General features: G+C 57.0%; 1 protein-coding gene across 1 annotated transcript; it reads right to left on the bottom strand.

Moving 5' to 3' along the window:
- Positions 1 to 219: 219 nt before the first annotated feature.
- LEMD2 (LEM domain nuclear envelope protein 2) lies at positions 220 to 16,536 on the bottom strand. The gene is made up of 9 exons (XM_052648483.1): positions 15,825 to 16,536; positions 14,150 to 14,190; positions 10,918 to 10,993; positions 7,865 to 7,941; positions 6,919 to 6,998; positions 5,116 to 5,261; positions 4,062 to 4,163; positions 3,882 to 3,984; positions 220 to 1,547 (listed from the first exon to the last, which is right to left on the bottom strand). Exons 1-9 carry the CDS (start codon positions 16,534 to 16,536, stop codon positions 1,397 to 1,399), a joined length of 1,488 nt encoding a protein of 495 aa, XP_052504443.1. The 3' UTR covers positions 220 to 1,396.
- Between the last annotated feature and the right edge of the window lie 1,225 nt (positions 16,537 to 17,761).

Below are 17,761 nucleotides of genomic sequence, written 5' to 3'. Positions count from 1 at the left end.
GCATACATCTCTCGAGTTCAGCCTGTAGGGCAGCGTCATCACACCGCGTTATAAAGTGGAAACTGAGGGTCCAAGGTATGTGGTTTGCCTGAGGCCGCTCCCGCCTTCTCTTGCAGAACACGTCTCTCTGGCCAGCGCTTAATAACTGCACGTTGCCTCTCCTTACACATTGCTTTGAGGGGAGAGGGAAAGAACCACGGACGAGAACCACATCCATTTTAAATAAGTATTTATTTATGCAAGTTTCAGCCTTGATAGTGAAGCCTGTTGCAGTTTCTTCTGGCTGGAGCCTGCTTATGAGACCTGCTTTGCCATGGGGCAGGCGCTGGGATTCCAGGCCCGCCCATCACCCCAGACATCAGAGGAAATGAGAGAGTATTGCTCAAATGAGGGAGACTGGCGCTTTATTAAGGAAACAAAAAATACCAGTAAGACCAGAGAAGTGCTTAATGCCTTTTGGAGGCAGCTGTTCCGTCTCCTCGGCTCGTCCCCTCCCCCGCCCGCCGCGGACCAGAGCCCGCGTGGATGCGGCTCAGCCGGAGGGGCCCCAGCCCTGAGCTCTTCAGGCCCCCGCGAGGGTTTGGGGTCGCTCCGCGGCGGGGAGGGCGGGGCGCGGCGGGCTAGAGCCCGCGGGCGGCAGGGGGCGCCCTCACCCTCGCCCAGCAGCCGAGGTTCCGGCAAATCGCCCCGGGGCGTGGAGGCGGGGTGGTCACCGTCAACCCAGGATCCTCACCCACCGGGAGTTCCAGGCTCCGCGGGTCCGCCCAGCTGGCGGCAGCCCGACTCGCCTCTCCGCGGGGTTCCTTCCGGGAGGTCACCCCAGCTGCTCAGGCCCCGCAGCCAGAGCCCGCGCGCGCCCAGGCCGTGTCTAAACAGTTCTCCTAGGGTACTTAGTTCTAACTTCCAGCCCTTTCCCCTCGGGATCACAGGCCCCACCCAGCTCGAGGCGGCTTTCTCCCTCACTCCTAGGCTCCCCAGGAACACCCCACGAAGGCACATGACCAAGCTGCTCCCCACACCCTGCCGCCCCAGCCCGCCACCCCAAACCACCTCCCGCGGGCGCGGTGGGCCCACCGGGCGCACAATTGCTTTGCAAGGGCTCATGGCCCCTGCGCTTTTATTTCTTCGTGAAAAACCAACCCCTCTCCTCTTTCTGCCAGCAACACTGGGTAGAGAGGATGGCCAGATGCAGAGGCAGCTGCCCCCTGGCTCCTCTCCTTGCCCTCTGAGGACGCTCACGTTTTCCCACGGAGCCGTCTCACACCTTTTGAACCAAGGTCAGGAGGCGGGTGAGTCAAGGCAAGTGTGAATTCAGCACCGGCAGGGCGTGGCCCTCTCGCGTCCCGGAGGGGACTGGCCTGGGACAGGCTAATTAGGTACCGCCCCCGCCCAGGGTTTATCGCTCTGAGTCAGAGAAGGAAGAGGGCTTAGTCCATCTCCACACCAACATATCTTCCCCGGCCACGCGGTGGGACTCCGTCTGGATCCGGGATTCGTTGGAGGCCAGGAACTCCACCGCCCGGTCCCACACCCGCTTCATGCGCCTCCTGCAGAGAGGGGGAGGGGAAGCTCAGGAGGCCAGCCGGTCCCGGGCCGGCAAGGGAGGTGGGCTGTGGATGCCCTCTGTACCAACGTGGGGAGCGCACCCAGAATTTATCTATCTGCGGGAAGAGTGGGCAGGTGCTAACAGGACTCTTGCAGAGAAGAGAAATTTCGTGAGCCCAGAGAAACACTTCCTCAACCTTCTCTGCTCCAAAAGCTTTCAATTAAAGAGCTGGAAGGGGCTGCAGCCCCGCCCCACCCCAGGTGTCCAAGCGGGAAGACTCTTGCTGGGACTTGATACTGCAGCAGGCCCGCTGCCCTCCTCCAGTGCAGGCTGCATTTTAATGTCTCGTGTGGGCCAATTAGCCAGTGACCACTGGGCTGTTGAGTCCAGACTCCACAGCACTTCAGGGGATAGGGCTGAACTAAGCTTCCAGCGGGGGAGGCCTGGACGCTGGAGCTGCCTGTAGAAACAGAGCCACCAGGTCGGGCCGTCTTTGCAGTGACCAGAGTCCCTGCTCTTTGGGGTCCCCGGGGCCCTGCACCCCCTCAGACAGCCTCCTGTTTTCTCTTTGCTCCTCTAGACCAGACAGGAAGATCCCAGGGCGGTGGGGGAGGGCTGCTTTGACGTCTACCCTTTGGTGAGACCCAGCCTCATGTCTGACTGCAGACCACTCCCCAGCACCCCAAGCATGCAGTGAATGTGGGGGGGCGGTGTGTGGAGCAGGGTGTTCAGTGGGGAGTGCAGATGGAGGGAAGCTCTGGAGGTGGCCCCTGACTCAGGAGGCAGAGTGGGGTCTTGGGGCTTTCTTCCCGGGGGGTCAGGACCAAACCTCAGGACTGTTCAGTCCTCACTTGGCTGGTCTGGGCCTGGCCCCACGGCCCTGGGGACTGAGACCTTCACGGCGGCTCCTGAGCAGGGAGGGACAGTGGCCTCACTTGGTCCCTTCCCGGGCAGCCCATTACCAGGTGATGAACAAGCTGGCCTCGCATGCCTCCCCGAACCAGCTCTTCAGAGCTACCTCACCGCCCACAAGCAGGCCCTCCCCGCAGGGCAGCGTGCCCTCGCAGGGCTGACTGGCCACCTGTGTCCCCATGAGCCAAGGTCTCGGCTGCCCTGGCCAAGTGGCCACCAGCGGCCTCCTCGAGAGCTGGAGGGCTGCGGGGGCCCAATAGCTGGGATAACTGGTCATCCTACGCCCTGTCTGCTTCAAGTTCCCTGCCTGTCGCCATCCTGGGCCTGGGGTGGACCTGAGTGCGCCTCAGCCTCTCCACAGCTTCCAGCTCCCCCTGGCTGACAACCACAGAGCCCGGCACTGGGAACACAGAAGGCGCACCAGCCCACGGTCTCTGAGCAGGTTCCTTACCGTCCTTGCGCCTCAGTGTCCTCATCTGTCAAGTGGGGTCCTCGCTGTTCCCCCCACCCCCCAGGACCATGCTGAAGGTGGAGCGAGAGAGCACGGCCTCTGGCCGGAGAACTCGGCAAGAGTCTGAGCCCACACTGCGGTGGGCCCTCCCTGCTGGCCGCCTCCTGGAACTCTGGCCCCCGATTCTACCCCACCCCTGGTTTTGTCAGGGATCCATCCAGCATCTGCAGCCCACAGGGACAGAGGTTCCGGAGTCGTGCATGACAATGCTGGCCAACTCCTCCCACGAGCTGCAAGCCCATTCACTGCTGTGAAACGCTGTTTCCAAGTACAGGCATGTGCATTCGTGTATGGGAACTAGACTGTGTTATCTTAGGTAAGACGTGTTTCTGACTGTGCATCATGGCTAATGACATGTGAAAAACAACCACCTCTTCCTCGCCAGTGATTGATTCAAGGAGAGATGAGTCACTGGCCAGTGGAACCTCAGAGGTGTGTCGCCAGAGGCTTCTGGGGATGCTTTCCCCTGCTCAGGAGAGCGGCAGGGGGCCCACCTCCCCTCCACCGGCTACACGGCTGGTGCTGCTCTGCCTGTCGGCCACCACTCTGTGCCCACAGAGACCGCCCACCAGCTGACAGCATCCAGAGGGCGGAGCAGGAGAGCCCCAGAGCGGTGGGGCCAGAGACCTAACCGTGTTGTCCCTGACCTCCATTCGTGGAGCCCGTCAGGCCCTTCCCTGCAGAGCCACTCAAGGAGGAGAGGAGACCAAGGGCTCGCTGTCCACAGCACCCATCAGTATCAGCACTAACAGCGCTGGCGTCTCCAGAGCAGTGGGACCACGTCTCTGCCCTAAGCAGTGACGGCAGAGGGGCAGAGGCGGGGATGGAGCCTCACGCTGGGACCTGGGCTGAACCGCCCCATCCTGCACCACTGGCCCGGGGGTCCTCAGCGAGGTCCCAGCGGGGACTCACCGGCTCTGTGGCGGGATCAGGGTGTCGCGCACGTGCAGGATGCCCACGTACGGGTAGCGCTCCATGTCCTGCTCCCAGTCCACGTAGTGGTCCTGGACCACGTCTGTGGGACACAGGGTGCTGTTCAGGCTGAGGCCCCGCAGCGGGGGGCCAGCAGCCCTCTCCCTGGGGGCCACGCACCTATGATCTTCTTCACCATCTCATACATAGCCTGCTCCTCCTCTTCCAACTTCCGCCACCGGTACCTCAGGAGGATCAGGAGCCCCCACAGGAAGGCCAAGCCTGGGAGGGGACAAAGCACAGTTAATCGTGGCCACCACTTTCCCTGGCCAGGAGCCCACTGGCTCTCATGGGGCAGGTGGCTGTGCTGGAGGCTGAGGCGGTGGCGTCCCTACTGTGTGAGGCCCGGGCTAGCAAGCAGGAGACGGAGGATGGGACATGCGGGGTGGGGGGCAGACAAGCGATCAAGCAGTCATCTTCCTCCCACTGGCTGTCACCAGAGCGGTGTCCCTAGTCCTCCTCCCAGCCTCATTCCCGGGCTTTCATCTTCTCCCTTGTGAACCAAAACTCGTGATTCATACATATATACATGCCAGGCCCTTTGTATTCAAGATGCTGCTGCCGATAATGATGTCTGTGCCTGCCTGCGTTGGGAAGGGAGCTGTGCGCACGCCCAGATGGCCTGTGATTTGTAACCCAGCTCTCTCTGCAGAGTCAGGCAGCTTCTGTGATGTGGCCTTTCGCTTTCAGAGACACCCCAAGGTCCCGCTCAAAGGCAGCCCCTGATGTCGGGAGACTCCCCTTTGCTGCTCAGCGCCCTGGGCCTGGCTCGGTTCATCAGGCATCTGCAGCTCCCCAGCAGGTGCTTACATTGTTCAGGGAGTAAAATCAGGCCAAGCTCTGGCTGCGTCTTCCCTGCCGTGTGGCCTGCACTCTGGAGCCCGGGGAAGGATGGTGCCCAACTGCAGCCCAACTGTTCCCCTTCGGGATGCTGATGGGCCCCACCCCAAACCAAGATTTTCTAGTTAATCTTTGTGCGCCAGCTGCCGGGCCTCCAGAGGAAAGCTGACCAGGGCAGTGGTGGACTGGATCATCTCCATTTCACTAGACAGACCTCAGGTTCACTGGGCAGAAATGAACTCCGCGGGCCTGGGTTTCCAGACCTTGTCTCCCGTGCTCGGAAGTCTTGCTGAGCTGGGCCGCCGGGGCAGGGGGACAGGGCGGCAGTACTTACACCAGAAGAAGATGAGCACGTTGGTGACAGCTGTGAGCAGCGCGCGGCTCAGGCGGCAGCCAACACCCATACGGGGCCGCGAGGACTCCAGGCAGACCACCTTGTCCACCGTGGTCACCAGCTCAGACGGGTCCTCCCCTTTCAACCTGAGACAGGACACAGGGCTGTAAACAGGTTCAAAAGCCCTGAGGAGCCGCTGTAGAAGCCTCACTTTCAGCAGAAAGAGGAGGAAGGAGGGGCTGGGAAGCCTCCACTTGCTGATAAAATAGACTTGGTACCCTGGCTGCACTCTTTCCAGAAATTTCCCATGTTGGCTACTTAGAAAGAATAAAGCTTTAAAGATGGCAGCAAGCTTGAACCCCTGCCGCTAAAGCAATGCCCCCCTCTGTTGGGTCGTTGACAACCCTTCTCAGCGTGTGGAAGATTAAACTGTAAATTGCATTCCCACCTCCCAGCACAGAGAAATGGAGATGTTTACGGAATCGCTGGCTTTGCGAGGCATGGCGAGAGACTGAAACAGTCTGGGAGGGGGTGCTTCTCCTTGGCGAGGAGGAGGCACGTCGGCTGTTTAAGTGCAGAGGCCACGGGGTGCCACCGGGCCCCACAGCACGAACAGCCCCAGCCCCCAGAGGCCAGACCCCAGCCCCAGCGAGGGGGTTCTCGGGACGCTGGGAGACGCCGCCGACCCCCGTCCTGCTAGGAGGTGACAGGCCCCTGCTCTGGACTGCAGTGAATGGCTGGTGCTTGAACTGTTGGGATTTCTCATGACCGACTTCTTTAAAAAAAATTTTTTTTCACATTGAAGTATAGTTGATTTACAATGTCGCGTCAGTTATTACTGTACAGCAAAGTCCCGCGACTTACTTCGAAATGCTGGTCGTGGGGGCTGGGCTCAAGCCAGGCTGCCCCCTCCAACAGGAAAAGGCGGTGTCATCATTCCTGCGTTGGCAGCTTCGGCGTGTGCTGCCGAGGATAAAAATCTGTGTTCTCTGCCTTTTCTAACACCCGGGAAAATCGCTCAGCCACTCAGGGAAACTTTATTATTATTTTTTTAAAGCCAACGAATTCTAATTGTGCCATGCATCCAGTTATTCAGCTTCAGGCTCAGCTGCCCGAGGGGCTTCTGCTGGCTGCACTGCTGATGGAATTAGTAATTTGAGTGGATTAGAGAGGAAGAGAACAAACCCCCAGAGTGTGCTTTAATATCAGCAGCTGTGCCCTGAACAGAGACCTGACAAACCCTGAGGGGCGGGGATGGGGGGTGGGGGGTGGTGGTGTCGAGGCAGGGTCTCCCCAGCAGGGGACGCCCCCACCGCTGGGCTGAGGAGCCAGTCAGGGGCCTTTCAGGAGGGTGAGTGTGCTGTTTCTGCGAACCATGCTCACCAGGAAGGGACAGGAACAGGCCAAACCACTCAGCTGGAATAAAACCCGGTCTCTCCATTTACAGTTTCCATACTGAGTGAAACCAACATACAGAATCGCCTCATCTACAAATGAAATGAAAACTAGCACCAAGGAAAGGCAAAGCAGAAAAGTGCCTTCTCCAGCAAACCGTGGGGGCAGTGACGGGAAGGGGCACAGCCTGGGTTACTTGAAACAGGTGTAGCTGGACTGCCAGGCAATCACCCTGACACCTGGATTTTTGCATCTCATCCTAAACTGCTCCTCTCCTGGCATTGCTGACCCTACTCCCTCCACTGCCCAGCTGCAGGCCCGGTCCTTGACAACTCAGCTGGGAGACCCGGCCTCTACCTCCAGGCCCCAGACACCAGAGCCGCTGGGCGAGGACAGGGCCTCACTCACCAGATGCCCACGTCCTTGTTACTGCTCAGTATCCAGGTCAGCGCGGCTTCAAACTTGGTGGAGGAGCTGCTGGTCACGTTCTGTGGGAGGGGGCGGGGGAGATTAGTGCTCCGTCTGGGCGGAGCAGCGGGGTCGTGGAAGCCCCCTTTTTCTGCGTGCCCTCAATCCCCGCTCCACTAAACGCTTAGCAAACTGGCGGGATGGCGATCTGGCGCGGATGATCCCGGAGAAGAGGCTGTAACTGGAGGAGGTGATGCGGCAGCGCGTGGGAAAACGGGGCAGGTCTGCGGCGCCAGGCCAGAGAGCTGGCGGCTCATCTGGATGAACGAAAAAGACGACGTGGGGGGCCCTCACTGCGGCCAGAGCCGGCCGTGTGGCCTTGGGCAAAGGCCCTCCCCTCTCCGGGCCCAGGTGCCTCATCGGTGAAACGGAAACTGGATGAGGTGACCCCTTGGGTTTCTGCCGGCTCCAAAACCTATAATTCTGTCATCCTGAGGCCACATTGAAAATCAAAAGGACCCAGAGCAACCCGGATGGTAATCCTGAGGGGGAAGCGAAATGGCAGGTGAAATGTCTTAAATAAGCTGCTGAGAAGGGGAAAATGAGCCAGAAGAGGAGCAAGTCACAGGGCCGCCCCGGGAAGGGGCAGGGCAGCGGCCCGGTCAGCTGGCCGGGGGGCAGCAGGTCAGGAGCGAGCTGCCTGCAGGCCGGGCCCCCGGCTCTCAGCTCACCCTGAGCCCAGTCACCCCACTCCTGCCTTAACTTCAGGGAGCTGAGCACTCAACTGTGTTAAAAAAAAAAAAATCTTTCTTTTAAAGGGAAAGCAAACAGGCCAAAAAGCAAACACAAAACGAGCAGAAAAAAACAAAACAAAACGCGGGGCTTGAAAGATCAATACAGAACACCAGGACCTTCGGGGAATGGACACACACGGCAGCCTACTCACTGCTATATATTCCTGGGCTTCCATGACAGGAATGCATTTGCTCTTTAGCTTCTCTGGATTTCCGCATTCAAAATTACCTAGGAGGGGAAAAAACACACATTCAAACACAAAGAAGAGGTGAAAAAAATTTACCTGGCAACCGACTGAACACAGCAGCAAGAATCAAGCCATCAGCTCTGACGGGGAGCGTGTGGCCCGCCGCCCTGACAGCTGTGGGGCATCTTCACTGTGCAGCAAGATCAAAAGCCACTTAGCTTGGATCGAGGCCAGATCATTAAAACCTGACCTGCAAAGCAGTGCAGCGATTTGCATTAAATGACTAAAAAGCTGCCCAATACCAAGGTCTGTTTGCAACTGATCCCTAAAAGGATCAGACAGACAGTTCTGGAAGGTACTGGGATGGGACTATAAATAAACGCAGTCTGGGAAAAAGAAAGGCAGGGAGGCCACTGCACTGCAGGGTTTCTCACTGGTCACAGGCTGGTGACCTAGAATGCCAGGTTTTGAGGGGCCCTGGGGAGTGATGGCCAAGCAAGAAGGGGTACCTGTGTGCTGGGACCCCGGCACGGTGCTCCAAAGCCCTCTGCTGAGCACCCTGTGCAGCCGGCTCCCACTTAGGGTGGAGCTGGGAGCCTCACCCTTCATCCGGCCCAGGCTTCCAGGCCTGGCCCATGGACCAGCCTCTCTGAAAAGGCCCCAGCCATGGGGGCCTCGTTTAGCCAGATCGGCTGGCCTTGGGGCCCCGCTACAGCCCTTAGCTCCCGATTGCCCACTGTGGCTCACCCGCCAGCAGCTGCTTTACCACGAGACCCTGTGGGAGCAGGGACTGTGCGAGGCTAGGCCTTAACCCCTCACCAGCCTAACTGCCCTCAGCCTGGCACAGCCTGGGCTCTGGATGGCCAGTCTGTATGTATCTGTGTGCTGGGGAGAGAGTGGCTGAAGATAATATCACAAAAATCCTGAGAATGAACTGAAGCCTGCTCCTCGCTCCCCAGCAGCCAGATCGTCCTACTTCAAAGCCGGCTTGTCCTTCCGGGCCCCCCGAGACTCAGCTGCCTTCTCCCACGCTCCTGCCCGACCCCAGACTGCCCTGGCCTGCTCAGGCCTCTGGGACTACTGCCTAGGTCTCCTGGTTTCCTCTGCTCCCCTTTCTCATCCATGTTTGGTCAACAAAGCTTTAAAATGATCCTGCTTAGACGACACTCTTCGCTCAGAGTGCTGCCTTCCTGCGCCTGGCTGTCTGTCACTCCCCCGCTCCAAGCCTCCCTGCCTGCAGGATGGAGCCGCAACGGCCTGGCAACCACGGCTGACCGGGTGAGACTCATGCTCCCTGTTTCTCCTTCCTCATGCAGCTGCTTCCAACCCCGACTCTGTAATTTCCTGCCTCTTTGGCCCTGCCTTTCCCCAGCAAATATGTATCTACTCCCACCTGGGCTTGAAGGCCTCGCACAGAGACCCCTTCCCCTGTGACACTTTCCTGACGGCTCCAGCTAAAAGGCACTGCCTCCCAGAACTTCTAGCCTCTTGGTTCCCATCTATCAGCCTTTTATATCACCCCCGTGGTCAGGGGGGTGGGTGGCCTGTCTCTTCTACTGAACCACAGGCAGTCTGTGGACAGGATCCTAGAGTCACCTTGTATCCTGCAAAGGCCAGCTCAGTGCCCTGTCCATAGCTGATCTCCAACAGGAGGAAGGGGACGGAGCATGGCCAGAGAGCCTGCACTCCTCTGCAGCCTGTCTCAGTAAGAGGGAAACCCTCAGAAGACAGTGGGTACCAGGCCCCCTGATGACAAGAGCCAGGACCGCATATGGAGGATGGGAGGGGGAGAACTGCCTACTAGGATCCGTAGTTTAAGAGTGGAGCTCCTCAACGTTACCTCCTGGGGGCCTCGGTAAACCTCAGACTTTGATGCAATAGGTTTGAGATGAGTTCGAGATGCTGCATTTCCAATAAGCTCCTGGGTGACACTAATGCTGCTGTGCTTGGATCACAACCGAGTCACAAAGGTTTCAAATATGCCCTCCGGCCAGAATTTATATGCCAAACACCTGGGCCATAATTGACTGTGATGCTGTGAGCCCCGACCCTGTCTCTCCTCCAGGGAGCTCAAAGAAGCCCCCGTGGCCAGCCTGGTCCCCTCACAGTCAGGAGAGAGGAGGTGCAGAGCTGAGGCTCACAGGCTTGGCCCTGAGGGCTGAGGGCCGAGTCCAAGTCCACTCAACCTTGACCTCCCGCAACAACCTTAGACAAGGACTGGCCCTGCAGGTGAGCGGCGCCCCTTGAACCTCCTGCAGACTGACGTCTGGTTTTTGTGATGAAGACCCTTAACACAGGCACAAGCCCTGAGCGGTCACCACGTCATCAGTGGTTCTGAGAGCCTCCTGGATACCAGGAGAGGACAGAGTATGTTGGTGCCACCTCGGGCCTCAAGGAACACATTCACAGTGCCAACAGCGGCAGAGACTCCGCACGGAGGCGTTTCCAGGCAGCGTCTTGGGAGGGGGTTGAGAAGGCCCTCTTCCAGAGAATGGCACTTGGCTTTCATTTAGTTAAGAAAAGACAGACCTAAGATCACTTGGTGAAATGGGGAGACTGAGGCCCTGAGATGTCAGGGGCTGGTCCAGCATCCCATAGCCAGTGGGGGACTCTGGGATCCGTGACACCAGGACCCTGGAGGGCGGGACGGGCCTGAAGGTGCTCGGTCCACCACCCAGACCACTTGATGCCTGCAGAAGCCTCTGCACCTGACCGGGCAGACCGGGTACAGGGAGGCCCTCCAGGCTGGGAGTCCTAGACTCTGAGATGGCCTGAGGCCTGGTCCTTTGCAACACCACACGGACACCCAGAACATTAGGTGGAGGGCGCCCCAGAGAACGGGGTGCACCTGCTGAAAGGGAATCTATGTTTTGCTCAAATGCAAGGCTTACACGGGATGTGCCTGTGGGGGACGTGGGGAAGGTGAGGCGTGGCTTCTGGGAGACAACCATGGCACCCCGGCCTCGGCCTCGGCCACAGCCCGCGGAGGAGGCTCGGGCCTTGGGAAGCCCACTCACCCGCCTGGATGGCCAGGAAGTTGTACAGCTCGTGCAGCAGCTCCAGCAAGGCCGCCTTCTGCTTGGCCTGACAGAACTGGAAGGGCACAGGACACGCGGTCAGCAAGGCGGCACGGGTGAGGGGCCTGGCCGCCTGCTCTCATCTCAGCCACACTGTCAAGAGCCAGGCCGCAAGGACAGCCTCACACCTTAAAACAGCGACGACAGCAAATTCCGCCACGACGTGGGCCCAGGGGTAGGGTCGGTAAACACCAGGCCGACACACGTAAAAGGACACCGTGACGGCAGAGGCGGACTGACAGCGGACTCGGCAACAACCAGGGGCCGGCATTCGAGAGGCGCCCCGGCCCCGGCCCCCGGCCCCCGCGCGGTAAAGGCCACCAGCCGTGCAGTGCGGGCGCAACCGTGGGCAGCGCGGCACCCGGGCTCCTCGGAGGGCAAAGCCAACGCCGCACGATGCGGTCTGGTCTCCCCCGGGGCCACTCCCGTCCAGTTTTCGGAGAGTCAAGTATCTACAGTCTGCCTGTGGACTGTCTACTTTGCGCATTATCTGCTGCAAATGTTTGATCTTAGATTCTTCTAGAAATGGAAAATGTAGAGGAATCTGAACTGTCGGGAGGAAAACGTCACCTATGTGAGAGAGGCACGGGGGCATGCCCACTCCTGCAGCGCCCGTGACAGCAGGGGCACCGTTCAGCTGGACTCGCTGCGTTTGGAACATTCCAAACAGGCTGCTTTTCTTTGAGGCTGGGTGGGAGGTTGGGTGCTGTGCTGAGTGGTCGTATGTGAACCCTGAATCCTTACCACATTCCTCACTGCACCCCAATTTCTCAGGTGAGTGGCCCAAGGTTTAGAGACCAGAGGTGGCCACTGAGATCCCACAGCTCGTAGGTGGTGGAGCCGCATGGGAGTGTGGCCAGTGGACTCCAAGCGCACTCCCCCGCTCCAGACTGCTTCCAGGCTGTCACCGGGCACAGCCCTGGACCGGAAGTCGGAGGTCTGGGTTCTAGATCTGAATCTGCAGCTAGAGAAGAAACCAAGATCGTTTTCCTTCTCGGGGTTCACGTGCTGCCCTGATCTAATTTGGTCCTGAATACTCTCCGTGGCCGAGCTTTGTCCCCTCATGTGGCCTAAAGGCCCTGATGCCTTAACAAGGTACCAAATGATGTACCCAAGACTTATGCACAAGACTGTAAATGTCCAAAACAACTCACATGCCTACGAGCAGAGTCAGAAACCCCAACTACTTTTTAAAGACGATTTAACGATATCAGCAAAGCTGATAATTGTAAAATATAACTAAATATACAGAGATCCCAATTCTGTAAACACATACATACACAGAGTGAAGGGAAGAGAAGCTCCCCAAACATTAATGGTGATTATCTCTGGGTGGCAGAACCAAGGGTGATCATTGTCCCATTTTTCGAACTTGCTAAACATCTATCATTGTCACAATCAGGAAAAAAAAAGCAGGAGCAATTAATACTGTTCCGAACTCATGGACATTTAGGCAAAGCGAGGCTGAAAGGACAGAAGGTACCAGGCAACGCAACAGCCTGATTAAGATCACACACCCACTGCCAGCCCACCCCCAGGGTTTCCGCAGGGCAAAAGCAGAGAGAATGACAAGACTTGTAGAGAGCTGAGATGGGGGGAAAACACCTGTCTCTCAAACCCAAATGCCCCTCTGGGTTTTGGGTGAGCTTGAGCCACAGAAAGTGTGAGGCTTTCAACAAGAAACTCACTCAAGCTGAGAAGTACCCCCCGAGCTGCCTGCTCCTGTGCACATCCTCCCCAAAGGCCGAGCGTGCCCCATGGAAGGTCAGTGCAGCAGAACCCAGCACCGAGCCTGCAGGGAGCCTGAGAGGTCTGGTCTGGGACCCGCCTGGCCAGGCTGGGCACGTCTTTAGCGAGCAGCTGGATGGTGCTTGACGGCTCACGAAGCAGCGATGAGCACATCCCGCACTGAGGACGACCCCAAAGGGAATCTGCCCTCTGTCGTGGGTCTGACATACTCACAGGTGTGCAGGACCAAGAGACAGAAACCAGGGGGCCCGTTTCTAAATAGAAGACAAATGACTAGTATCGCCAAGAGAAGTCTCACAGAAACGAAACTTTTTCTCCCGTTTCTGTTTTCTGTCTTCAAAAGTGTAGCTTCCCCTTCTGGCCACGTTTCTGGGCCACTTCCTTTAATCATCAACTGCAGTTTTTACAATAGAAGGCAGATTATACTTATTATGAGTCTGTCTTTATAAAACAGTAGGGAAGCAAAGATATCTGGTGGATGAAAGCAATAAATACATGTAATAAAAACACCCCCAAATATGACACAGCAGAAGCCGAAGAGAAATAAAACCGCTTGTCTGCATCAGGATGCCACTTCATTAATGTGGGCAACATGGGCCTGGGGATGAGTGTGTGTGGTTTCTTTCCCAGCCACCTCCCCCTGCCCCCAATTGCCAGAGATGTGCCCTGAGGGCTGGGGCAGGCCTGGAGTTGGACACTTAATAATTAGACTACTAAGTCATGCCCTCTGGCAGCACAAGGCTCGGCCTGGCAGGATTTATGACCTGAAAATTTACAGCCGCTATCTTCCCGGGACTACTACCTGTACTGGTAGCATCCCAGCTCCTTGCTAAGGCCATTTTCATGACTCGTAAATGGACAGAGCGGCTCACCTTCCCCAAGTATTATTTGTAGGGAACATTAAAGTGTCACAAAACCAATCTATAGACTAAGAGAACTAACTCCACTTCAGATGTGTTTAAAACAACCCCTTGATGACATTTCAAATCAGAACAGCATTTTCAGAGCCAGAGGGGAACGACCCGAGAATGTGGAATTGAGAACCTGGCCTCCTGGCGCTTAAAAAGCAGCCCACCCTTCCCCCTGAAGCCAGGGAGCTTGAGAGGTCCCTCAACCACCACCCACTGCACCCCCCTGCAGATAGACTCTGGCAGAAGATCAAAGCCCTCCATGCTGCGATTGATGGGAGAGCTCCTATAAAGTCAGGGGTTGGATCTTGGGAGCTCAAGTTCTGTTTCAAGTACTCCTTCCAGCCACAATTGAGTCTGACATGTACATCACAGAACACGATATGATTCTGGTATGTTACAGGAAGCACTCCTGAAAATGATCCTTTTATGATCTTTTTCTGGGCAAGTTTACCTCCCGATGGAGGCTAACATCCTTGAGACGAACAGCGAAAGCTAGAAAAACTCAAACTCACCTCATCTGTTTTTGTCTCACAGTCCACTGGCAGTAATTTCACTGAGACCAAGAAAAGAAACAGAGGAAATTAAAAGTGTGGGTTTTGGAAAAGGGTACAAAAAGGGATCATTCCCAAAATTCAGAGGAAGTAAAACATTACCCACAAAAAGGTGGGGATTAGAAAGATATCACCTAAATGAAGCATTTTTAAAATGTAGGCAGTAAAATGTAAAGGGGTTCTCAGTCCTGGATTAAGAATTAGGACACCTATTTTCTAATCTCAGGGAAAAATGATTAGCCACAGGATACTGGGGGAACCACTCACTTAACCACTCTGAACCTCTGGTTTCTTCATCATAACATGGGATCACTAAAGCCTTCCTAGCTTAATTTAGACTCATTGTCAAAGAAGACAACATACAATGGTGGTTCTCTAAACAATGGTATGTTAAACATGATTAACACCATTATGGGAGGGGAATTCCAGGTAAATTCCCACTATTCATCCAAGAGCTGTCCTCTTAAAGCATCTCAGCAACGAGTATGACAGTATACTGTTTTTGGACATCACCAATGTAGTCACAGTTAGAACCAGCACAACCATGTCACGCCTGGGTCGATTTAATTTCTCTAGCAAGAGGATAACCTGCTCTCATAGTCAAGAAATTATCTGAGTGTGTGCATAAGTCTGGGATCCCTGCGCCCACAGACTTCCTCATACACCCAAATATCCATCTGCTGCAACAGCTAGGACATAATTTAGCTTTCCCTTGCATTCTGGCGGTCCGTGCTAGGCATGGAAAAATGTGGCTGGGAATAGTATTAATCACACTTGGTTTTTGTAAAGAATAGTAAAAGCTGGTGAACTAAAGGGTGACTTTATACTTAAATGTATAAAGAAATGGTCACTCTGCTGCTTCCTATTAGCCTAGAGAATTCTGGAAGAAGTAAATTTCCCTTTTAGAAAACACAGATCGTTAACTATTTGTTAATATACTGTATCTGGCAGATCTCATTCGGCCACGTCTCATCACAGAACTAACTGTGGACAAAGGCATGGCCGGGAATATCCTTGAGTCACAGGACCCTCTCTTAACTCATCCCATGAAGGGGCTGGAAACAGTGGCAAATGCCACCATTCACATCAGTTTAAACTCTTTAAAGGCTAGTGCACGCCTGTCTGAGGCAGGACTAGTATAATCTCCTCTTGACATACAGTGGATCCCCCGGGCCAAAGAAGAGGAGGATGTGGCTTTTTTGGTGCTGCAAAGCTGGGACCCCAATCAGAACCTATCTCTGAGCGGGTGACCTGGGCACAAAGCATGTGAATGAGCAAGAAATCAACAGGGAGGGCAGAACTTAAAAGGAGTGGGGGTGGGCCTTTAGAGGGCTTTCTCTAGAGAGGGAAAAGTAAAAGTGACTACGGAAAGACAGCTTCCAGCACGTGCTGGAAAGGGAGGTTAAGTAGGGAGGGCTAGGGCCGAAAATAAGAATAGGAGGGAGTGAAGACAGAAACGACTGCAGACGCAGGAATCCCACAGCTGGAGGAAGCAAAGTCTTCAGTCTGGGGGGAAGAAGGTGGCCTGAGGTATCTAACAGGCCCGGGACGTGCGGCCTGGCGCTGAGAGGCCCGGGGGTCGTTTCGGGGACACCCGCGCGCCCAGCGCCCTCCCCTGCGCCGGCCCGGGACGTACTGTTGTCCTCCGCCTCCTGCGGCGCCGAGGGCTTGCCCATCTTCACCCAGAGGATGCCCAGGAAGACGAGCAGCAGCCCCAGGCTGGCCCAGAGCAGGAGCCGGGAGAGGCAGCGCTCCAGCCGCCGCCCCGCCTCGGGCCGGGCGCGCGCCGAGGCCGCCGGGCCGGCTCTCGTCGCCCGTAGGCCCGGGCGCGGGTCGGGGCCGAGGAGGGCGGAGGGCGGCCGCGCCGAGGCCGGAGACGCGGCCCACCAGCGCCGGAGCCCGGGGCTGGCGCCCGGCGCGGTCCTGCCGACCGGCCGGCCGTCCTCGTCCTCCTCGGAGCTGCCCCGGGCCGAGGCGCGGCGTCTGAGCGGCGCGGGGCGGGCGAGGCCGCGGCTCCCGGACCAGGAGGCCACGGGGGCTCCGAAGTCGCCGTAGGCCCCGGGCGTCGCATAGGCCGGGCCCGAGGCCGCCGGGGAGAGCCAGGGCTCCGCCCGCGGGGAGGCCGCGGCGGGCCGGGCGCGCAGCGGCGCCTCCTCGCGCAGCCGGGCCTCCTCGCCCCGGGCCCGGGCCGCCTCCCGCGGCCGCTCCTCGCCGCGCAGCCGGGCCTCGCCGCGCAGGCGGCGCAGCTTGTTGCGGTAGACGTCCCGGGTGGTGTCGGTGATGGGGCCCGGCTGGAAGCCCAGGGCCTGCAGCTCCCGCCGCAGCTCCAAGTCCGACAGGCCAGCCATGGCCAGGACACCGCCCCCGGCGCGCGCCGCACCCGGAACTGCTCCCGCCCGCGGCCGCGGCGGAGCGGGCGGGGCTCCGCGCCATGACGGGAAGGTCAGTGGTGGCCGCCATATTGGGAGGTCTGTAACGATCGTCGTGTGGCCATGATGGTGAGGTCAGACTCGGCCTCCCAGGGCCACCATGTTGGGGAGGTCTGAGGGCGGTTCTGAAGGGTTTTAATTTTGGTTTCCTTTTCTCTTTCCCGTCTTGCTCACTCCTTCTGTGAGAGCAACACAAACTCCATGACAGGCCCTCAGTTCAGTTCAGTCGCTCAGTCGTGTCCGACTCTTTGCGACCCCATGAGTCACAGCACGCCAGGCCGCCCTGTTCATCACCAACTCCCGGAGTTCACTCAGACTCACGTCCATCGAGTCCGTGATGCCATCCAGCCATCTCATCCTCGGTCGCCCCCTTCTCCTCCTGCCCCCAATCCCTCCCAGCATCAGAGTCTTTTCCAATGAGTCAACTCTTTGCACGAGGTGGCCAAAGTACTGGAGTTTCAGCTTTAGCATCATTCCTTCCAAAGAAATCCCAGGGCTGATCTCCTTCAGAATGGACTGGTTGGATCTCCTTGCAGTCCAAGGGACTCTCAAGAGTCTTCTCCAATACTACACTTCAAAAGCATCAATTCTTCGGCGCTCAGCCTTCTTCACAGTCCAACTCTCACATCCATACACGACCACTAGAAAAACCATAGCCTTGACTAGACGGATCTTAGTCGGCAAAGTAATGTCTCTGCTTTTGAATATGCTATCTAGGTTGGTCATAACTTTTTTTCCAAGGAGTAAGCGTCTTTTAATTTCATGGCTGCAATCACCATCTGCAGTGATTCTGGAGCCCCCCAAAAATAAAGTCTGACACTCTTTCCCCATCTATTTCCCATGAGGTGATGGGACCAGATGCCATGATCTTCGTTTTCTGAATGTTGAGCTTTAGGCCAAGTTTTTCCCTCTCCTCTTTCACTTTCATCAAGAGGCTTTTTAGCTACAGGACCAAAAAGGCCGCAGTTCCAATTTCCTCAAAAAGATAAGTTTCAGTTACCCCGAAATTAGCTCAGCACACAAGAGCCAATCAACTGCCAGCCCGGAAAATCAAATCAAGCCCGGGAAATGAAAGCCAATCAAACCCGTGGCAAGCCTGGGAAAAGAGAACCAATCAGGACCCGTGGCCAGCCTGGGAAATGAG

The sequence above is a fragment of the Budorcas taxicolor genome, chromosome 11 (genome assembly GCF_023091745.1).
Source record: "Budorcas taxicolor isolate Tak-1 chromosome 11, Takin1.1, whole genome shotgun sequence".
NCBI lineage: Eukaryota > Metazoa > Chordata > Mammalia > Artiodactyla > Bovidae > Budorcas > Budorcas taxicolor.
This window is presented reverse-complemented; position numbering and strand designations above follow the sequence as displayed.